The sequence below is a fragment of the Halictus rubicundus genome, chromosome 7 (genome assembly GCF_050948215.1).
Source record: "Halictus rubicundus isolate RS-2024b chromosome 7, iyHalRubi1_principal, whole genome shotgun sequence".
In the NCBI taxonomy this organism is placed as follows: Eukaryota; Metazoa; Arthropoda; class Insecta; order Hymenoptera; family Halictidae; genus Halictus; species Halictus rubicundus.
In genome coordinates this window covers 5099375-5123135 of record NC_135155.1, presented here as the reverse complement: position 1 = coordinate 5123135, position 23761 = coordinate 5099375, and the positions used below count along the sequence as shown (strand labels likewise).

The 23761-nt window shown below is 38.0% G+C and overlaps 1 protein-coding gene across 1 annotated transcript; it reads right to left on the bottom strand.

Annotated features, from left to right (window-relative positions):
- Positions 1-1160: 1160 nt before the first annotated feature.
- On the bottom strand, positions 1161-15981 carry LOC143355564 (NPC intracellular cholesterol transporter 1 homolog 1b). Its single transcript, XM_076790479.1, has 24 exons — positions 15363-15981; positions 14216-14524; positions 13680-13894; positions 12835-12965; positions 12433-12550; positions 11881-12067; positions 11370-11486; positions 10646-10863; positions 10071-10169; positions 9816-9997; positions 9034-9234; positions 8207-8411; positions 7587-7703; positions 7316-7496; positions 7058-7185; positions 6403-6663; positions 5701-5864; positions 5165-5280; positions 4336-4478; positions 3584-3780; positions 3073-3304; positions 2477-2590; positions 2083-2245; positions 1161-2005 (listed from the first exon to the last, which is right to left on the bottom strand). The coding sequence occupies exons 2-24, from the start codon at positions 14436-14438 to the stop codon at positions 1941-1943; spliced, it is 3777 nt and encodes a 1258-aa protein (XP_076646594.1). The 5' UTR covers positions 14439-14524; positions 15363-15981; the 3' UTR covers positions 1161-1940.
- Between the last annotated feature and the right edge of the window lie 7780 nt (positions 15982-23761).

The following is a 23761-nucleotide window of genomic DNA, read 5'->3' as shown; positions in this document are numbered from 1 at the left end:
TAGTCCATGTAAGAAGTTCTTCATCTTCGTCGTTTGCACCTTCGAAAGACTCGCTTTTGGCGTCATGAGGAGATGTGGTTAATGATTTCACCGCAATAATTTTTCTCGCCAATTTCACCCGTTTCAGAATCGGTTGTTCTTGTTCGCTGTACTCTGACCCGGACTCCGATGATACATAGTCGCTCTCAGAACGATCACCTTCGAAGGGGTCGTCCACATCCTCGTCGCTCATATCGACGTACTTGTCGTACGCTTGTTGAATGCGTTTCTGTTCTCCCCCGTGAAAAACGAACCTTTCCGCCATGGTAACGAGGAGGACCGAACAGAAACACGAAAATAATATAAACTCAACTGTCGGAATACATTGACAACGAAACTTCGCGCGTGTTGCTCCGACGATGTAAACCTACGGAATGAATCTGCAACCTAATACGTTGAACGCTATGCGAGTTATATTTAGCTCACGCTGTGTTTGGTCAAGAGGTTGCGTGAGTTAAATATAATATGCTCCACATTTTTAGTATCGAATGTGCAATACGAGTGCAGGCACTTTCTGCATGGCCTTCCGGAGAGATGATCGAAGTCGGAAGAAAGTTTTTACAAAATTATTCGAATGTAAACTTCGAAGAAGTAATTCTGAATGATGAAATAATAAGAAATGGACATCAAGGGCAAGATGTTCAGGAACCTCTGAAGAGAAGGTGATCGAACTCTCGGGAAACGATAGCACTGTTCATTTAATGCAATGTCCTTGGTTGCAGACGTTGCAGTTGCACTTGGACACTTGAGGCGAGGACATTTTCCCAGGTTGACCTTCTCGAGGAAAAACGATGATCTTCGTTGGGATGGGGACCGAGACGAAGAGACGGCCCTGCCGTAAACAGAAGACAGAGGGTGAGTATTTGGACTGAGATAACTTCGTACTACATATCTCGAGGTTAAATAATCGGAATGGTATGGTTATTGTAGTCGTTGGAATCGCCCGTTTATGCTCTACTGTAATACCCAAGAAAAATATAAGGTTTCAATAAAAAAAAAAAAAAACGATGACTTTGAAATCTTGTTAACCCTCATTCGCCCTTCATTTCTGCAACTTAATGTTGTTCCCCGTGTGTTAAATTGATACAATGGTAAAACATGAAATTAAATGAATTGATAAATAACGATCTTTAATAATTGTTTGATTGAAAATAAAGTAATAAATACTTGTACAATATGTTGCTCGCATATTCGCATTTCTCAATTTCGTTCGCTCGCGTTTGACTTCGTTTTGTTTCGATCTTATCGTTCTTAGATTTATAGTTCTTAGCTTAGGGAAGAACGAAGAGAATACATAACGTCTCTCCGTCTCTTCTTCAAGTTTACGCCAATGTTCAAAGCTATACATGTCTAGCTGCAGTCTGAAGGGTCGTCGTACAATGCACGCGTAATTGTCGTGTAACAATTATGAAATAATGGACTAGTCGTTAAAGGCCCTTTTTGTAACGAACGTTGTTACATTGTTTTGTCGCATGATTATTTATATATATGTTGTATATATATTTTATGTTAAAAAAATAAGAATCACGAAGTTTCAGATCAATTGTTCTACAAATGGCAGAATAACATCATCCTTTACGTGAAAAATGTGTCAAATTGATACGAAGGACTTAAAATTGTAATCATACAACAGTGAACATGCTTATATGATCCAATTAGCTGAGACATTATGTAACAGTATAGTTACAAGAATGGTCCGTTGTCTAAGGATCAATTTAGGGATTCTTTCCGGTCTTGTCAAAGTGATGTAATTATTCTAAATTCGAATGCAAATGTAGAGGCAAGCCAGTGACATGTAATATACTTCGCGTTTGGCTTGTCATCAGTAAACAATTACAGTTTCGTTTAATTGTTGTCTCGTTTGTTGACCTATAGTTAAAAAACCACAGCCATACTGTTGCTCAGAATCCGTTAGTTGGTTTCATTTTCCGGTTGTTACGCCTGGGTCCGGAGGATTTTGAGGGTCCTGTGATCGATTAATGTTTATAATAATGCAATGTAACGTGTAACATTCGATTCAAGGTGTCGTCAAGGGTTTCTTACCTATGAGACTCAGTAATACAGGCAAAAGTATCAGACCGTGTGCAGCACCGAACAATACAATACCCAAGTACATCCGGAAATAGAATACTTGGAAGATTTGAGTTTTCGAGAATGCTAGTACAATGATTCCTATGATCTTGGTCAAAGTAATGCCGGAGAAAACCTGTGGACATACATTATTCATACAGTGATTTCTCTATATATGTCGCCAAGGCCTGGATGATAAACGTCGCGGAATTATCCCCACTACCGCGGGGTATACCCTGTGAAGGGTCGCGAAGCTCGAGAGGCGTCCGACGCCAATTTTTAGTTTTGTCATTGGATTAGTATTCTCCCACCAATATATTTACAAATATCGTGTACATCTCGTACATACTAATGGGCATGTACTTACAGAACTTCCCATTTCGTTAAGCGTCTCCGTAGCTCGGTCCAGGCTCGTTGTTCCTTTGGAATGCAAATAAGAATGAATAATGTGACTGCAGAATTCGACGGAGATGCCGACAGCCTATGAAAACAGATTCACGTTGATTAGTATCTCAAATTTCGTGAAAAAGTTCAGTGAAAATATACGACGAAGATACAGTGTTTTCTCGATGTATGTCCACAACACGGGTCTACCCAGTGACAAATATCGTTCAGGAGGCACTTCTTTCATTACACTAGTAAATATCATCGGAATTATGTCATGTCTGGTATCATTTTCATTAGAAAAATGCCACGAATATGTTGGCGAAAGTCTCATAAAAAAATAATGAGAAACAAAGAAGTTTTGTTATTGGATTGGTAGTGGTCTCCTGGTCTCACACCGATATACCCGATTCGTACTGTGTTTGCACTCCTCGGCGTCCGAGTCCTCTCGAGCTCGTGGCTCCTCACGGGGTACACCCCGCGGTAGTGGGGATAGTTCTCGGACAATTATAGGCCAGACATTTGACACATATATCGAGAAAAGACTGTATAAGACTTAATCACCAAATTTTTACGTGCCATTACTAAATTGACGAGAGATACTGCATTTAATTCAATGTTCCACCAGTACATGAGACCGCCTATGTTCACGATGATCATGAGTACCGTCAGTACCACCATCACTGCCGAAAATAGCGAGAACCCTGTCAAAAGTGCGGTGACTAAAAAGATGATGCAAAGCGAGAAACCCAAGGATGATACAGCTTCTCTCCAGATTGTCAGATACTGCTCGTAATAGACGTAGAACACACTGAAAACGAAAAAATAACTTCTTGTAGACACAATACTAATTATAAGCTATTAATACATATTAATGTATCCACAGTGAGCTCAAAAAGTATTTGTACACTAAATTTCCGATTCTCAAAAAATTGTGGATATTTGAGCTGTGATGATTTCGTTAAAAAAAAAATAGTACAATAATAAATTTGGACTCATTTTAAATCTCAAAGCCGCTACACTTGCAGGCCAACATTCATTTCTTTTAGTAGCATGTGTCTAAAAAATAATCGAAATGCGTGAAACCCACCTGTATGGAAATACAGTTATCTCCTTACTCCCGAAATTTTTCTCATTAATCATCGTCGTAATCTGATCAGCTATCAACCTGGCAGATTTCAAGGCTTCGTACCAATCCGAGGACTTCTTCAACGGAGTATGATAACCCATGAAGTAAGTATCGCCAACATCTATCAATCCGTCCCTGTCATAGTAATACTCCATTCCCTGAAAGATTACAATTCGAACGTGTGTTTATTGGAGTTCCTACTAGAGTAAGGGACCCAATTACTGTGGGGGTGCCAATTACTATTTGTATATTAATTATACGTTTTTTTTAAAGCATAATGAAGTTAATCAGTTAATATATATGGAATATGTGTTATGTAACAGGGCGTCATAATATGTGTCATATCATGTGTCATAATATTACAGGCCGTTGGATTCGTCTTGACCTTGGCCATCATTCCATTTAAAAAAAAATTCGATGACCTTGAAATCTCAAAAAATATAACCTTGAACACATTTTTTTGCCTATTATAATATTTGCCCCTCTGAGCCAATTACTGTTTTCCTCTGCAATTTTTTTCTATCATAAAAAACAAGCGAGATATTATAGATGCTCGAGTTAGGTAAAACAGCCTGTATATTTTTCAAATATACATTATGCTTTAAAAATAAATATAATTAATATAGGTACAGTAATTGGCACCCCCACAGTAATTGGGTCCCTTACCCTATGTGTTTGAAGATATGAAAATATAAAAGAAAAGATAATCTTACATCTAGATACGCGGGCCTACCAGACTTTATGCACTGGGGATCAGGTATGTCTTGCAGGAAGTAGGATACATATTTCCGAAAGCTGCTTGCGACTGGTCGAGAATCGTTTATCTCGATGGGACATTCCGAACACAAGCCGCCGCCTGAAAGAAATTTCAAAAATATACTTTTGTATATACAAGATCACGAGATATACAAGGAAACTGTTTTATACATAATTACATTTAAAATTCGTTACTTCTTTATCGAGAGTTTACGATGTTCCATACTACGTGTTTTTCCGTGTTATTACAGTGTTAGTGCAAAGGTAATGGTCAAATTTTTTCCCTTTGAGTTTTGTAATTTCTCTAACATGCAGAGTGTCCACAAAATGTTGTATTTTCTTGAAAAGTGTGATTTCTAAGGTCATTCGAAATAACTTTTCCCTTTACGAAAATGTTCTCCGCGGCTTCGTTCTGGAGTTATTAACGAAAAACACGGACCAATCAAGAGCTGGCTATAGTTGGCGGGTTCCGGCTCGGCGATAGGTCTGCTGTAGCCGCGCTCCGATTGGTCCGTGTTTTTCGTTAATAACTCTTTAACGAAGCCGGGCGAAACATTTCCGTAAAGAAAAAAGTTATTTCAAATGACCTTAGGAATCACCTTTCTCAAGGAAATACAACATTTTAAGGACACCCAGTACTTTATCGCGTGTAGTGTTTGCTCTATGTCAATTTTGAAACTTAATTTGTTCGCCTTCAAATTATTTTTCCAACACTTTATAAGCAATAAGATTGATTAGATAAATTGTTCGTAAAACATTAAGCAAAAGGATTCGGTTATTATTTACCTGTGTTGTGCGGGCAGAAAGACTGATTATTCTTAAAGTATTTGCAACAGCCTGAACTGATAGTCCAATCGATGTAATCGTCTATCCAAGATGAAGCTGCTCTTAACAAATATGATCTGTAATAGATCGAGACGATAGTGTATTACCGTATTGGTATATTAATATATTTGTATAATAACATATCATTGATATACTACACAATATGCAACTAAAAGTTGACGAAGATTTTTGTACTGTTCAAAAGAAGAATTTATTTTCAGTGTTTCATTATCTCCAAAAGAAAATTTACCATCTTATGGATAAGTATAATTTTGCAGACAAATCATTACGATTTATATGTGGCAGGTACTGGTTACTAAAATCATGCTGTTCAGATGTTTTCGAAATTAATATTCTCGCAATATTGGAATAAAATGTCATACTGTTTTAAAAATGGATACCTCTCGGAGGATCCGAAATTTCTGGAACGGTATGACATTGTACATTGTATTGGCCTAAGTACGAACGTCCCAAACATAACAAATAAAGATACGTACTTTTCGGGTTGTTTCGCAGCCGAATATATTTGCGTGTACATCGAATCGTCGTTGCATCCTTGTCCTCCGCAAATCACGTTTTGAACTTCTCTGTTACTATAATTGAGCCCAGGAGTGAGCACAAAGTAAACGGGCGGACCCATCGACAAGAGATCGTTCATATACTGGAAGCATTAATTATACATTATCGTCTTCGTCGCTAAACTGCGGATCTTTGTGCAACGCTAAAAATTGTCGGTATCAATGGCAAGTAACAGAAGTCAAATAAAAATTTGTTTTTCTTCCTCTAATCATTTTAAGAAGTCGAGAATAATATAGAAGTTGAATACACTGATTTCCCTATATATGTCGCCGAGGCCTCGATGATAAACATCGCGGAATTATCCCCACTACCGCAGGGCGGTACATCTACTGGTTTTTGTCAACAATTTTTTGCCTATTCAACGGCAATGTGAACATCGCATTAGGTGTACAAATTATTTCGTGGCCCCCGCCATTAGCCGCTTCGAACTTTCCTTTAAATTCAATTTTCACTGTGTTTATCGGTTGCCTGTGTAAGGTGATGTGAACGTACAGAAAATGATGGGGGATTGTGTTTTGGTTGTCTGTAGATGAACAACAAATTTACGAAGCCATGCACACGAATTAATTTGTACACCTAACAGCACTCGACGCCTTGAAACAATGGGACACGTTATGTACCTGGAAATACTTCAAAACGTAAGAGTCCATTGGCATTGAAAGCTTTTGCTCCAAACCGATGCCAATTCTCGGCAGTACCACAGCATGTGTTATCAGCATGGCGAAAAATAGAATCAACACGATTATCCTGACCGGCTTCTTCATGATGAAAGGCGTGTAAAACCGTTTGAATATCGTTTGGACGATACCGAAGTTCTCGGCAACTTTAACGTCCTCGTTATTTTTTACTTTGACACAACAAAGCACATCCAAGTAGTTGTTCTGGAATAGCAGACATCGTTCTTCAATAATTGCACGATCTTCCTTACGAGTAGTATACCTTACACAGTGGTTCGGGTTTGTAGAAACGCAAATTCTACTAATCAGAATCAGTGACGGCTCAAGTGAAGCGGTAAAAATTTTGGAGCCTTCAAACTCAAGTTAGAAATAGAAGTTGCAAGAAAACTCTCATAAGCTTATCAACAAAAAAGCTAAACCCGGCCACTGATCAGAATAGATTCTTATACAGTATATCCAAGAAGAGTTTTAACACTAAACATTCGATTCTTGAAAATTGCCTATGTTTAAATATCGTTTAATTTCGTGGAAAATGCGTGTATGTAACTAGCGTTTTTACGGTTTCGAACCGCGGTGCATCAGCGTTAAAATGTTATGCCTGTAATCTTTGCGCGTCCAACGATAAGAGGCTGATGAATGCCGTCGTTTGTAACAAGAAATTGATCAAAATGGACAGCGAAGCGTAAAGGGCGAAAGTGTTCACTGCTGGCATGGAGGACAATGTTCCTGAAAGAAAAGCGTATCAATTATTAATCCGGTACATATGTACTTAACCCTGTAGTTCTGATTAAAATGGTTAAATTACTTTAATTTTACATGACTTTCCGGGGATTTTTTAAACTTTAACAATACTAACCGACCAAAAAGCAGAGACACTCGGACGTGCTGGTGAGCAACATCGACGGACCCACCTCGGCCAAAATGTTTCCTATGTGCTCCGGTATTGTTCTATCGACGGGTTTCGGAGTCCTCTCGAGTGTTTGGACCAATATGAAGATATTGTCTACCCCTACGGCTAACACTAAGAACGGGATCACCTGCGTACGACGAACAATTCGTTGTTGCAACATTGTTTCACTTGTTATCCACTTGTTTTCTCTTGCTTTTTCGCTTGGTTTTGTACTGACCTCTATCGTGAGCAACGTCGTGGACACCCCAACGTAACCGAACAGGCCGAGCGAACAAGCCACGGACGCCATTACCACCACGATTCCGCCAATGCTCAGCATTATTTTACTGGTTAGCTGAAATCGCAAGACCAAAGAAACTATGTACGCGGAGCACAATAAAACAAAGCATTGGGGGAATTTAATACTGTTTAGGGGAACCACCTCTGATCAGGAATATGTTATTATAAATCTTTATACTAATGTATTGTTCATAAATGATTTAGAAATTATTTAAAAATTGCTATAATTATTTATACCATATCTTTATATTGTACATTTTTTTTTACAACTAACGTACGAGAATCTGAGCGACTACCACCACGTTAAACAAAAAAAGATCTAGGTCTACAATCGTTTCGTTCTGCATCGGTAGTTTTTCAAAAAGTGTAAATAGAAACTAGACTATGTTCCATAGGAGATGCATAACTGCGGACGTTAAATGAACATAAATGTAAAATTGTTAATCGGGGTCTGTGCTAGGCTTGACCTAGTGTCCTGCGTCCTTGATGATCCACCTTGAAGTCATTACAGGTGGCTCCCCAAAGCAGTATTGTTTATACAAATGGAAAACAGCTTACGAGGCATCGTTTGATGGAGCACTGTATTTTACCCAGAGCTAAGGCTACGTAAATGAACATTAATATGTAGCTGAAAACCACCGTCATCGCTTCCGCCCGCGACGATCGTTCTAATTCATCTTGAATTGATTTTTCAGTTGTGTACGCGATGTCCATATAGTCCGGTCGCTCTGTAGCATCCCATTCTTTCATGAAGTCAATGAACCTGAATCGTTAAATCTTCTGTCGTATTTGTTTGAAAGATCGGGTGTCATCGATCATGGCGGTACGAGCCGCAGGGAGGTGAATCTACGTGAAAAAATAAGTTGAGAAACGACGAATAATGTTTTTGTCTCGTTTAAGGCCTCTATTTATCATTTATTAATTGTTAGCTGTACAAATGAATTCGTGGCTCTCGTGGCTACTCAACTGTTTCTTCATTTTGATTTCGATTCTTTATATTAATTACTTGTAAGTATGGAGTAAATGCGTAAACAGTGACGGAGATTGTTTTAGAGAATAGAATGTATTTTAGTTGTTTATAAACATTTGTACACCTAATAGGTATTGGCTGACGCGTCTGATCATGACCTACCGTTTCTACTTATTTTTCTCATTTTTCTCGAGAAGGAAGCCTCAAACGAAAAAACTAATTGTCCTTTCTCTTCAACTTATTTTTTCATGTAAATTCATCTCCTTGCTACCACCAGATCGGTGACACCCGGTATACACAATACCATCTTTCGTGTTTAGTATGCGCGTCAATAATTCCTTCGATAAACACATTCGCAATCCTAATGGAGCATTTTCTGGCAAGTTTCGAAAATTATACGGTACGCTTGCGTTACCTTTGTTCCCATTTTTCTGCGGCCGCGATTACAGATTTGTTCCTCGAGTTCGACACCATGAACGATAAAACCAGCCCCGTTGCTTTCATATAGTCTTTCGCGTCGTAGATAAAGTCATCCTCGCGAAGAAATCCTCCGTAAGCTATGGCTGGGAAAACCGGTCCTCCGTACGGCGCAACACACGACATACTCAACGCGTTTCTTCAAAAACAAAAAGGAGTTGTCCGACTCAAAATTGTTACTTTGTGACATGAGAAAATATACAGTGTGTCCCACGAGCTCTGTCCACTTAAATAGCTTGGTTATTTCAAACAATACAAGAAAATGTTACGTACAGAAGTTGTAGGGTTTAAAAAACTACATAGTATGGTATAAATGATATTCTTACAAGTGGAGGCATAGAGAAGATATAGAGGTGACCTTTGTTTTTTAAAATGGAATGTCCAATTTTTTATGCTCTATTTTTACTCTATTTTTAATCTCTATCTTTAGTCTCTATTATCGCTTTATGCTTTATGCAATTATCAATCTTTAAATTTACGGTGGTTTCAAAGTGTTCCTTTGCTGTGTTCAGTCTCTCGCTAGTTGCATCACGAAAAAAACTCAAAACAAAATGAACGATGGCTCGTGAAACTAGAGATTTCCAGCATTAAAATGAGTCCAAAATCGTCGTACGATCTTTTTTTTCACGAAATTATCGCAGTTTAAATTGATCTTGGATCGGCTGTATCTACAGCAAACAATTTAATAATGCCGTGGATAATAATATAACGGCTACTCACTGCGCACACTCGAACAAATGATTTAAATAATCGTCTCCTTCCGTAACCTTATTGACATTGTTTTGGAAATATCCCCAAACGCTCTGTATGGTACAGTGATTCACAGTAGTGGGTCCGGTAAAGTCATTTCGAATTGGAGCGTAACAAATGCGTTCCAATCCTTCACCTTCCTCTTGTCCAAGCTGCAAGCAGACTCGGTTTCACCTAAAGCTGCACGCGAGTAAGGACGAACCAGAAAAGCTTGTAAAAATTTACCTGAAGAACTTTACTTTGGAGCTCGAAAACCTTGAGCAAAAATGTCCTGTCAAAGACAGGGCCGAATTCGAGGGGACCATTCGTGACGTTGTGCCGCACCTATGTTCAAAATAGATTTTCAAGATCAAGTGCGCGAACATTAAAGTACTATGCAACCTTGGAAGCCGAAACGATATACAGAGGGTGATTTAGAGGGCGAAGAACAATACATTTTTTACAATGTGTGTTTCCGAATGGAAAATTTCGTAGTATAGGAACATTTATGTGAGAGATGGTTCTTAGAAAAATATCGGACTCGTATCTTTTTTATCGGTCATCTATGACATCGAAGGGGTGAAAACAGCCCTTGAAGCTGGGAGTTGAATTAGAGAGTGTAGGACAACAAAATCTTTAAAATGTCTGTTTTAGAAAGGAAAATTTACACGGTTGTACCATAGATACTAGAGCAACCTGTGTAGTGGATCTAACTTCAGAGAAGGAAATAAGATTTTCGACTTTTTTTTTTGAAGCTGTCAAGATTGCATATCCTTCTAGAAAGAAATTTGCGCGTCGAAAGGAATGAATTATTAGTTTACCTTGTCGATTCCGACAGTCTTGATATAAATTTGCTCTGTTCTGTAGAAGGGTTGAAAATGAGAGTCAAAGTAGTCTTTTTCGAGCCTCGCCCTGCTGGTGGGTGCAGCCCAAATTTCGATGGGATCGCTAACCACGATCAGCTGTGTGATTCCGTAGCTCAGGCCCAGTATCACGTACGAACAAAGAAAAAGCGTCATCGCCGGATATGTTGCAAACACTGTAATACGTAAGAACAGAGGGCGCGAAAAATACGCGTGCGGTGATTAGAAATTATTAGAAAACTTCTAAGTCGCGATGGATGGAGTCTCGAAATCAGTTATCGGGCTTGAATTTTGTACCATTTTCTACGGGGTGCATTTTATACATGTAAAAACAAGTCGAAAAAACTAATAAAATTTCTTCGTTCGACGCCTCGTTTTCGAGAGAACTCTGACGCGTCTGATCATGACTAACCAATTCTACTTCCTGCATATTCTACTAAAACGAGGCGTCAAATGAAAAAAAATATTATTGCTTTTTTCGACGCATATTTTTACGTATAGAATCATCCTCTACCCTACCCTGAATCGACATTATACATAATAAGCGAACTGATCTGTTTGGTTGGAATTTTGACTTTTGTTAAACTATTTTCATAATCACCGGTGTATTTGCTTGATTTCAAAAGTGATTTCAAAGGGATAACTAAGTTTGAGACATCTTGTACGATTAGGAAAACTGTACCTTTGCCGCAAACGCGGAACAGGTCGCGAAACAGCTTCTGAATATTTCCGCGACATATCCCTTCTGATACGTCCTCAATCTCTGAATCCGAGCCTTCTTCAAACGAAGGATCTGGGGCTATCAACAGTAGATTATCGATCAATAAATTCACATGTTGAAAGAGAGTTTCCGATTTATAGATAAAAAATCGATTGCAGCCATTTGAAATCTTTATGGTTCCTAGAATATCTCTAACAAGTGCACAATGTAGAAGCACAATATACAAGCTACTGATCCAATTGTATTGCTATTTATTTTTTATTTTACCGTTTTTTAAATGCATGGGTTTAACGACTTTTTTTGATCTTAGTTTAAAGACTTCTTCGAAAGATTTTTATGCAAAATCTATTAGGTATTCTGGTTAAAGTTTGCAATAATTATAATAACAATTTGACAACGAAAAGCAAATTAACTTGAAAAAATAGGGGTCGGTTGAATGTTCATGTTCATGTAGAATTAGGTAGTTAGGTACCTGGACGTCTACATAGTCTTCTGCAAAGCATGTAAGAGACAACAGCAGCCAAAACGTATAGAATGCAAAAAATGCCTGCTATCACTCCGTAACCTTCAACTCCAAAAATGAGAAAATCATTCTTCTCAAGGTTTACTGCGTAATCGCAACCGGATGGACAGTCGGTACAGCTACATGCCGATAAACCCTATTGAATGATTCATAAATGGTTGAATATCTTTCATTTAAATCCGAACTGCAGTGATCTCTCTATATATGTCGCCAAGGCCTGGATGACAAATGTCGCGGAATTATCCGCACTATCGCGGGGTATACCCCGCGAGGGGACACGAAGCTCGAGAGGCCTCGGACGCAGAGGAGTATAAACATAACACGGCTCGGGTATGTTGTTGACATATATCGAGAATTCACTGTACTTACAGTCGGTCTGAAAAGTCTATATACTTGTCTCTTAAATATTTGAAACAGAGAAGCTAATTTTTATTTCTGATTTTATTACATTTTTAAGTCAAATACCGTATCATAATACGAAATGTATTTTCGCAGACTTACATTGGATCTGTCACTACATGGTGTCGTTGGTTCATTCCAGAACGTGTTATTAGGAATGAAATGCAGTCGGAAACCTATGAAATCATTTGCATCTGGATCACCTTGGAACTCGTACCACCTGCATCAACAATATCATGTAAATCTCGATCTCTCTTCGTGATAATAAAAAAGATCGATGACATTAATATCGCTGAAAAAAACTGATCTTGGACGAAATTAGCCTTACTGTCATATCAAAATCAACTAATTTCGATGTAGCATAGCGCGAGAAACAAATTTGTAAAACAGTCGTTTGTCATATGAGTTGAATCATCCGTTGCAATCGTTACAAGACGGTTTTCTTCTGATATCAATTTATAACTATGTTGTACTAATAATGTCCTGTTAAATCTGTGTTCTTACTTTTTGGCCGAGCATCCGCGGGCACCGTTAGCTCCGCATGCCAAATCCATAGCTAAATTTCCGCTTGCTGGGTGAACGATATCTTTACAAGAATCGTAAGTATTGTTCATATAATCTTCTGCGACATATGCCTAAGACATAGAAGGATCAAAATGTACAGGGTGGTCGACAATTTAGTGACTCAAGTGCTTAAGAGCCAAGACTCCGTAGATTCGCGATAAGGTAGAGTGACCACGTTACCGACAAAAATTGGCGAAAAATGGTTTTACGTGCAACTCAACTTTTCGTCCTTGTATAAGAATATTTTTCGCTGGGAAAGGGCTCGTTCGAAAGAGGAAGGATCAATCTAGCACGCGCTGGTCATTAGCTGACGAGATTATGCAAACATTTGGTTGTACAAGTGTTAGAAGTAGGCCAAAATTGATGAGTTTCTTGGATGAAATCGAGAGCAGCGTGCGCTAGAAAATATCTCCGGCTACAAATTAAGCTATATTTTGTCTTGATTCTCTGCGAAAAAGTCACGTGACTACCCTTGGCTCTTAAGCCTGACAAAAAATGTTTCAAACAAAAGTTAATCAGTTTTCAATGGTGTACGAATCGCATCATTAGCAATTTGAAAAAAAGTTTCATTTCAATGGAAAGTCAAGGGGTCACCCGGACTCTTTTAAATGGCACTATGTAGACATTAAGGTGGATCTTATTTACTCTTGACGAAAATTTGATAAACGATAATGGGAACACGCTTCGGGTTTCAAATATCAGAAACAATTTTTTGACTTTGTTCTAACATTTTTCTGAATTTAAGTATAAACCGAGTCTAATTGTAAATATAAACGTGAACCTACCTCAATCTCTGACACGTATGCGTTACCGGCAGAATTGTTGCGAGTTTCAACTACTCGTAAAAATGTACTTTGTACAGGACTGCAGCTCATGTCGCATATTAATTTGAATGCGTTTTTTACGCACGTTGGACACCTGCCGAATATACCTTCGACCATCTTCATCTGATTGATCAGTGTGTCCATATTGGCAGTGTCGCAACATAATTCCGGCGTGTCTGAAAGAATGATAGATAGAGCGAAATCGATACTCGTGAAACTTTACGCTTTCTGGCCTATACACAGTGAGCCATTTCTAAAATAGGTGGAATTAATCCAAAAAATTGTTTATGTCATTAAATAAGGTTGAAACAAGGTATTTTCGTAAGCTAACACTTGATCGAGACAGACTGAAAAGGACACAGACTTATATCTGATCTGATCTGCTAAATAAATAATAGTCAAGCTCTATGTCTGAAGTAATAGGAATGAGATGGACAGCTATTGTGACTTCAAGTATTACCTTTCAAAAAATACTTAATGTTCTTATGAAGACGTACCGGTGTCTGTAAAGTAATGCGTACACCTTTGACGGAACAATTTCAAAGTGTCCGTTTTGTCGACCTTTATAGGAGGACCATCATATCGGCATGTCAGATTCATACCGTCTTCAGGACAAACTCCATACCACACGCAACGTGGTTCCTCATCGCACTGTGCCAGCGATAAAACGCAACACGATAACAACAATATGTTGAATATTGATCGAGTGCGCATCGCCATGTTGCGAATGCTTTTCCTATTTTTTCTTGCTTTTTAGATAAACCTCTTGCCGAATTTCAAATGCTGCACACCGATTCTGCTATACTCTATCGGATTCAAGTAAAAATTATCAATAGGGACTTTATTCGTTTACGATAAAAATGTGTACAATAGATAAAATGCAAAACAGTAAAAGCATTTAAAGAATTCGAGGAAATTAATGCAGATTATCTTTATCTTGCATACAAATAAGCAGTATAGTTGTCAAAAATGAATGAATGAAATACAAATCTGTGAATCTATAGAATCTAATTTATTCGCATTATTAAAAGAGAAAATAGAATTAAAAGAGGTGATCGCTTAATTTCTTTTTTTGAGAAGTATAGATTTCACATGGACAAAATGAAAAATGGTGTATACAGTGTGAGTTAGTAAGAATAAGATATATTTTGGAATATTTAACAGTTAATGATCGCAGGTCAGTTTTATACATACTTGAAAGTGATATATCATTTAATACTAGACTGCGGATCTTTATGCATTTATAACAAAATTGAGCAGACAAAATTTTAAATTGTAGGAAAATTAAAAAAAATTTCAAACGTCAATAATATACAATTACTCATCTATTAAGATTAGCAAGTGAAGAAATAACATTCAACTTGGTTTCTATTTCTCGTAATCGATGCAGACAATTTTTATTTTGCATAAAGATCCGCAATCTATTTAATATATTAGATTCAATTAGGACAAGTTTCTATATATATATATTAATTAAAGTATAAGAAGGACGTACATTATATATCATACAAATAGGCGAGAGTAATGTATTCAGAAATATACTATAATATTTCACACTGTTATGAGAGAGTGTTCGCGTAATGTGTCATCTTTTCATAATAATTTGATCGTCCACTGTGATACGAAGATACACATTTTACTTACCTTCTCGTTCGCCGCGTTCACGCTCGCGGGCGTATCAGCATCGGCTGCTTAAACAATTACCCTCCTCATTGATTTCACAAAACGACTCCGAGAACGTTCGCATCGGTGTGCGTTTTTGTTTGTTCAGAATTTTGCGGCGGCACTATCCAGTTGCCTCGGGACAACTGGAGGGAAACGACTTCGAATGAAGTTAATCGTGCCGACATCTTATCTTTTAGAGTTGAACTCCGCGATCAATCAGGAGGCGAAAGCAATTACGCGTCACCTACGAACGATCACAGACGCATCTCGGGAGACTTGTACAGAGTCATGGTATAACACAACGATCGAAAATCTTTTCGATCGGCGGTTGGATTAGCGGCGTCGTGCACACCTGCGATTTATCAGCATCACTGGGTGAAGGAGAAGATTAAACGCATGGAATTAGACTGTTCGCTGGTATTGTCCGGCCTAATCTAAAGCGTTTATCTGACTCGCGGCAGAAATAATTTTGGCCGGCGATAACGGAGGAGATAATGCTACTATAGAGGAGGCGAGTCATCAGGGCAGGTGCATATAACGCCATTTGTAACCGTTCGAACAGCTCACGTTCGAAAGGTGTAATATCACTTGGAGAACAACACCAAACATTTCGTGTATGCAAGATCCATAATTCTTTCTCGGATCATTTTAAGAATTTGAAAATAATACGTCGTTATTCTTAAATCATTCGAATCTGTCTACTGTTTTAAATTTCATTAATTTGCGCAATAAATAGCGTTACACCTTAGCTTGAAATATTCAGGCATCGGAAGTTCGGATAATCGAAGTCCTACTATACTGAAACATTTCATATTTTCGTGGAAAGGTATAGTGGGTGATCGAATTATTATTAGATGGGACAATTACATAAAGACGAACTCTGCCTCTGTGAATATTATTTTATTGGAATAGTAGAATTAGATTATTAGAATTAGAAAAGTAGCCCCAAGCAGACCTAATATTTAATATTCTTCTCCTTTTCTTCTTGAACTTTCATATATAAAGTAAAAATTCATCAAAAGGAATATTAATTGACCGTAAATTCATAGAGACGGTACTAGTCTTTACTCGATATATGTCCCAAATATCTAGCCGATAAAAGTCCGAGAACTATCCCCACTGCCGTGGGGTATACTGTATTTTGTTCTTAATGGTTTTTCATTGCAATTGCTTCATGGCGATATTTTCTTTCAGGGTCATCTGAAAGTCATCGTATAGCAGGTCGTTGAATTCGTTTCGACTTCGCCTAGAATATTATGAAATTAAAAATACCCAGTTCCATTAAAAGATATGACAGCGACCTTGATTTTTTTGTTGAAAATCGATTTTTTTTTAATTAAAAAAATTGAAATTTCTTGTCGGTTAAATACTGATTAACTTTGGTACGAAACACTTTTCTGTCCGACCAACCGAAGGGGCTGAAAAATCGTGGGGACTAATTTGCGCCGCACCCTGTACAACAAAACCTATCTCCCATCATTTGTATTAACATTTTGGAAAATATATCTTGTGTCCTCAGATTCTCCGATTCCTATTATTCCACAAACATCCACCGCAATCCTTACGTTACAAAAATAAGTTTTGTAGTAAAAGAGGAATTATTAAGTACAATATTAATTCCATTTGCTACGAAACATAGAATTAGTAGTTTTCATAATAATTTGATCATTCTCTGTATTTCGTGGAGAAGAGCGTGGATGACGGAAGGGTAATAAATAAGCAATCGTACTGGATAATCATATTTTAATGACTCAATGATTGTACAAATGGATCACTCTCGAACGTTTTCGCGTAACCGAGGAACAATAATAGTAATAAATACAAGAATTATTGTAATTATAATGTTCATTTCTAATCTCTAATTACACAATAGTAGATGAAAACGTAAACAATACGCAGTTTGTATCGCGGGCGTATGCGTTCGCACGTGAATTGGTATTCCATTTTTCCGATTCGTCACGCAAAGATTGTGTTGTACAGCAACGGAAAGAAACAAAGTAATGTCGAAAGACTCGTTACATTCTTATTTTACCCTATCTTTGTTTCGTTATAACGCGACCCCATCCCGGCGAATCCTGCTCCATAGTCATATACTATATTTCCCCTTACGATCTATAATAATTCTATCAACCATCTAAAAACTTCGTATTCACGGGACACTCGAATGGGTTGCTCCATTTTCTTTCTCCTCTCTCTCTCTCTCTCTCTCTCTCTCTCCCTATCTCTCTCTCTCTCTCTCTCTCTCTCTCTCTCTCTCTCTCTCTCTCTCACAGACACACACTCTCTCGCACAAACATACGCATTCTCCCTCTCTCTCTCTCTCTCTCTCTCTCTCTCTCTCTCTCTCTCTCTCTCTCTCTCTCTCTCTCTCTCGCACTTTCTCTCGTTCTTTCTCTCTCGACCCTTTCGCTCTCTCCCTTCTATTCTCTCTTTCTCACCATTTCTCTCTCTCGCCCCACTCTCTCCTCCCCCATGTACCTATAATTTTCATTTCATCTCATATTCACCTGACCAGCAATATTTACTTCGTTTAATCTGGTGCCCGTAATTCTACCGAAGGTATCGTCATTATAATTATTTAAGTATATTTACGTTCAACGGTAGCGATAAAGTTTATATCAATAAAATTTGTGGAGACTGTCAATAATCGTATAATAGATGATAAATCGTTCGACGATTTACTGTCATCGGGAGAAAAATATGAAACTCGATACTACTAGGCCAACTATCGAGAGATACGTCTCCGAGGCAGAGTGTTTCGAGCAGGTCTCAAAAAATCGGAAATTCCCCGATCGTTCGCGCGCGTACTTTTACCAAATCCTCAGGAACATGTTCGCTTCTACCATCGACTGACCGGTTACAAATTGTACAAAAGATCCGGCGAATATTTCCAAAAACATACCGCCCCTTCGTCTCAACAATCTCTCAACAGGTTGTCAAGCTTATTAACAAAAATATTTCTTCGACACAGTTCACCCGATTTCATTTATTCATTCGTATTTTCTGGTCACAGATGCAGTTACTTTACAAAAAGCGTCTTTAAAAATAAATTCGGCTAAATCATTGAAACCATTGGAACGGTATTCTCTTCGATCATACGTAAGAATATTTTCGCAAATATTCTTCTATGGTCGTTGTACATATTTTGTACGTGTGAGATATTTACTGCAAGTTGTATCACCGAGGAATTATAAACAAATTTAAAGTAATATAAATAGAGTGAAATATATTTTCGCGAATATCTCACGAAACTAAGAATAATTGGTAGATCCTCATTTGTGCACTCTACCTCTTGTCTGAATCACCTTTTTAACAAATAACTAGACTGCGGATCTTTAAAATAAAAAATATTTGCATTGATCGCAAGACACAGGAGCGAAATAAAAATTTCTTTTTTCCTTTAATTATTTTATTAAGCTAAAACCAATACGCTGGTGCCCATAAATCTTTTTAATATGTTCACTGCTTGAAATTGTGCTTTTTTCTCATAAATGCATAAAATCCGCAGTACTATTCAGCACGATTACCTCGACAACAGATGAGAAAATCATTGAGATCGAAGAACGGTATTTGTTCATAAAAGGTTACCAAAGAACGAAATAAAATCCGCGCGTGTGTACACAGCGAATGTATACGCTAGTGCAACGAATGAGCATAACCGGATCACGAGAACGTAATTAGGTATTCGAATATCCTCAGATATTCTCTCAGCAGTTCTTCCCTGTTCTTTACACACGTGGTTATTTTTTTTTTTTCGACACTGCTGTTTCCATTTGCGAATCGATTTATTACTGTTCTTACGATTATTATTAGTATTATCATTATGTTTTAGTTGTTGGTCGTTCATTCTTCCTCCATAAGAAAATGTTGCCTTTGATTGTCACGAGTCCTGAATAGAAATACACACATAATGTGAAACGTGTATGATATACGACGTTGTCGAATATACCCGAAGATTTCTGAGGGGGAACGTGGAAAGTGTCCTTGTAAATTAATATTGTGTGTGCGTGCGTGTGTGTGTGTATGTGTGTGTGTGTGTGTGTGTGTGTGTGTGTGTTTGTTTGTGTGTTCGTTACACGTAGAAAATCACAATCCGCGTTTCGCAGCCGGTGCGCATCGCGTCGAACGAACGATACGTTTTTCGTATTTTTTTGTTTTTCTCTTTTTTCTTTTCGTGTAAAACAAAGAGACCCCTCGACGAGAGAGAGGGGTCCCTAGGGATTCCCTAGGGCGAAGGAAACAATCGGAACTCTGCTCGAAGGCGCGTCTCGACGTAATTTTTATCCGATCATATATGGATATATACATATACACCTATATATGTATGTACATATATGAAAGCGACAATGCAATAATACGAGCAACAGAAGGACCTCCGTAAATTCTTCGATCTGCACACAGGACGTCTACGGTAATTAATAAATAAGTATTTCATTATTTCTTTATCTTTCGCTGTCAAACATCGACCGATATCCTCTTACATGCATACGTAACTTCGTACCTTTATAGACGCACGTGTGCGTGCGTGCTTGCATGCTTTTCGTGTGTGTGTGTGTGTGTGTGTGTGTGTGTGTGTGTGTATGTTTGAACGTGTGTGAATTGTGATCGATGTGCACAGATGTCTGTTTGCGTGTGTATGCGGTTGTGGTTGCACGCGTAGAATGCAGAATTTTGTTCGTTCGTTTCGTCGTCTCGATTTTCTGGACTCCGTCGAAACGAAACGATCGAACCGATCCAGGGATCGATTTCTACTGTAAAAGCGAGTGTTTATCATTTAATCGTACTACCATTAGTATACTCGTTCTACTATTTCTATACATACATACATACGTAGATTATCGATTATTCTCACTCGATTCGATTGGCGTTCCTTTTCTCACTTCAGACGGATACGTGTATGTATGCACATGCATGGGACTGGGATACAACGTTATCGATTATGGCAAATATTATTATCGTACTCGATCGCGGATGGCTGGGGCAATGTTACTGCGGATTTTGTACATCTAGATCTAGATGATACAAAACAGTAAGAACATTTAAGGAAATCGAAAATGGTACTATCAAAATTATTTGAACAGGAAAACAATGTTTATCTAGCCCCCGTGTCTTGCAATTTGTGCAGACTATTTTTATTTTGTATAGAAATCCGCAGTCCATCACTTACCGGCGACTATTTAATAGTTGAGCAATTCTTAAGGAATTGTTCAACAGCAATGGCAATTTTAGGTACGAGGTAACAATAAACTCTCAGAGACGTGATACAATTATTTCTTTCGGGATTGTTTCTTGAACGAAAACTTTCAAGTTCCTTTTTGATGTAGAGCAGTCATTATTAATAGGCTTCCGGTAAGTGATTCCTAATTTTTTATAATATAATTCGAAGAAAATGGAATCGAAGTTTGTATGTGTATGTGTATTTTATTCTATTATACTCTGCAACAAATAATTGATGGAACTGTTAAGCATTTAGAAATACTGTTTATAGCTGCACACGATCCATAGCTCGAGCATTAAGCTCCTCGTAAATGAAATGATTCATAATTACAAGCCTGTTGTTTTCACACTCATTTGTTGTTGAGCTCGGACTATACAGAGGAGAGTTGTACAGTAGCTGAGTTAGTTCTGGCTCTGAGCGTTAGTGAACTGTATTTTTTATATGTAAATAAATGAATACTGCATAAGTAACATACTACATCCTTTTGATTTCAATTGTACCAATGTTTGAACGTTTTGATGATTTTCGGAGCACAAAAAAGATTATATTTTAAAGCAGATCCTCTAATTTTCAACTAAATCAATCTTTTCTATTATAAACACTGTCTTTACACTGTTAGGTGCAAACAAACAGCTTTAATTTTTAATCAAACTTTCTCTGACAAATTTCAATCGAAATAATCTGGTTTCCGAAACAAATGTTTTTGTCTACGACAAATGCGTAGATCAAGAAAATATCGATTCTGACATTTATGTCTGCCTTTCTATTAAAAATATCATCAGAATATTATCATATCAAAAATGGAATCTCAAAACATACCAATCAAGCATAACCAAGCGTAATTACTATTAAATTTTGCTGATTATCAAGTTCTACTAAACGATTTCCACATCTTTGTTAACACTTTGCCTACCGAAAACCTATTAATAGGCTTCCGAATGACTATGCTACATGAAAAAGGAAGCTCCGAAATGTTTGTTTAAATAATATCCCCAAGGGAAATTGCTAGATTATACTACTTGGCGCGATTCGTTAATTGGCGATTGAAATTGCTACAGCTATTGAAAAATTCATTATGAACTCCTCGACTATCGTAGATTTTTTGAAAACTGTATTACAGTGAATTCTCGTTACGAGTCAGTCCCGCCGTTCTTTTTACTGACTCTTATACGAAATCGGAGGTTCTGGCCGAGCGACGCATTTGAAATACACAGGGCACGCTTTAAAATGCAGCATTAAAATGATACCAAACGCGATATAATTCGGATCACATTTACACTAATTTTCCGTTAATGTAATTGTTATGGGAAGATTTCCATCGTTCATTACACGCGTAAATATCATCGGTATTATATCATATTTGGTTTCATTTTAATCAGAAAAATGCCACGAACGTGTTGGTGGAAGTTTCATAAAAATATTACGAAAAATAAAGAAGTTTTGTAATTTGATTAGCAGTGGTCTCACACCGATATAGCCGACAATGTTGTGGTGTTGTCACCGCGGTGGTGTGGATTGTTCCACTGACTCCAAATTGTAAGGATGGCACTGACTCGTAACGAGAATTTACTGTACTCACATTTTGAAAATTTTTTTTCCACCGAAATCAGCCGAAGCTACAAAAACTGAGATCGATCGGCACTGTAAAACTCTGGCCCGCGTGTTCACGTTGCATTTCTTTTCCATAAAAATAAATAAACTTTGCGGAAGAAAACGTGTATCGTACGAACGCGTGCCTCGAAATGACCGTGTATATGTATCCACATGCATGTATATGTAACAAAAGTGAGAGAGAACGATCGGCTTGAGAGAAGCGTGGGAAGAAGAGTGATTTACAACCTACGCTAAACAGTCCGATCGTGTCGTTTCCATCGATCGCTGGATCACCGAAAATCCGAGCCGAGATCGAACGAACCGTCTGCGAACCTGCGCGCGCACAAAGGTATCTCGATCAGTCTCGATAAAGAAATCGTGAAACATAACTGGTTAGCGATCGTCGATGTTCCTGAAACTATAGACTCGAGCAACAATGGTCCGAGATACACAACAATTTCGCGTCTCTGCACGGAAAATAATTTCGAGAAGAATCCGACGTTTTGATTGCACATGTAGGAATGTGTACGTGTGTATGCACGCGCACATAAAAGTAAGCACACGCATACACAGATAGACAGACAGACAGACATACAGGCAAACATGCATACAGTCGAACAAACGGATGCACAAACACACACACACACACGCACGCACGTACGCGCGCACCAACGCATGCACACGCATACGCTTTCGTACACACGATCCTAGACTCATGTGTATCCTTAGTATAATACACGTATGCTTATTAATATACCAATAATGGTTTCAAACTGTTATTTGAACATTCAAGGATACATTGTGCACGTGCGTGCACGCAAAAGAAATGCGTACCGATGTATACCTAGGTCGCTATCTTTTTCTCTCTCCCTTTCTCTATCAATCTCTCATTCGTTTTCTCTCTCTCTCTCTCTCTCTCTCTCTCTCTCTCTCTCTCTCTCTCGAGTATTCGGGGTACACGTGCGAAGAAACGATAATGTGCACAGAACGGAAGAAATTCGTTTTTCATCTCTTCTTTTAATATTATTTACATGCTCGCGACAGAATGAAAGGAGCGCTGGATCGACCGGAACGTAAAATAGAAAGACGACGATCGCCCCTTAAATTGTCAGATAACAGTCTTCATCCTTCATTCTACATGCACTGTATACGTACATGCGTATACATTATTCATCTTTTTTTTTTATTTGTTGTTTATTGTTTGCTGTAGATATTTCTCTATAAGTAATAGACGTACTTTCTGTTTCTCTAATTTACAAGCATTAATGATTTAATATTGTGTCAACTTACCGCGATTACCCATCAATAATGGTGTGTACCAGGGTCGAGTTTATCGTGTATTTTCGTGTTTAACGTGTGTGTGTTCATTTATCAATTGTTCTGGACGACATTCCACACGGACGTTTCTCTCGCTGCTCGGATCTGTTTCTTTTTTAACCGTCCTCCTCTCATCTCTTTTTCCTTTATCTTCTTCTTTAAATAGGATCATCTCTTTTGTCGCTCCTACCGTGGATTTAACTCTCCCGTTTCCTGTTCTGTGAACATTTCTCTCTCTCTCTCTCTCTCT

Bases quoted from the DNA above. Each gene is read 5' to 3' on its own strand.
- LOC143355564 (XM_076790479.1), bottom strand. From the start codon at position 14,438: ATGGCGATGCGCACTCGATCAATATTCAACATATTGTTGTTATCGTGT. The intron at 13,895-14,215 runs GTACGTCTTCAT...TCATTCTTTCAG, and splicing joins GCATTACTTTACAGACACCG to ACACGCCGGAATTATGTTGC. The intron at 5,865-6,402 runs GTACATAACGTG...TAATGCTTCCAG, and splicing joins ACGTTTTGAAGTATTTCCAG to TATATGAACGATCTCTTGTC.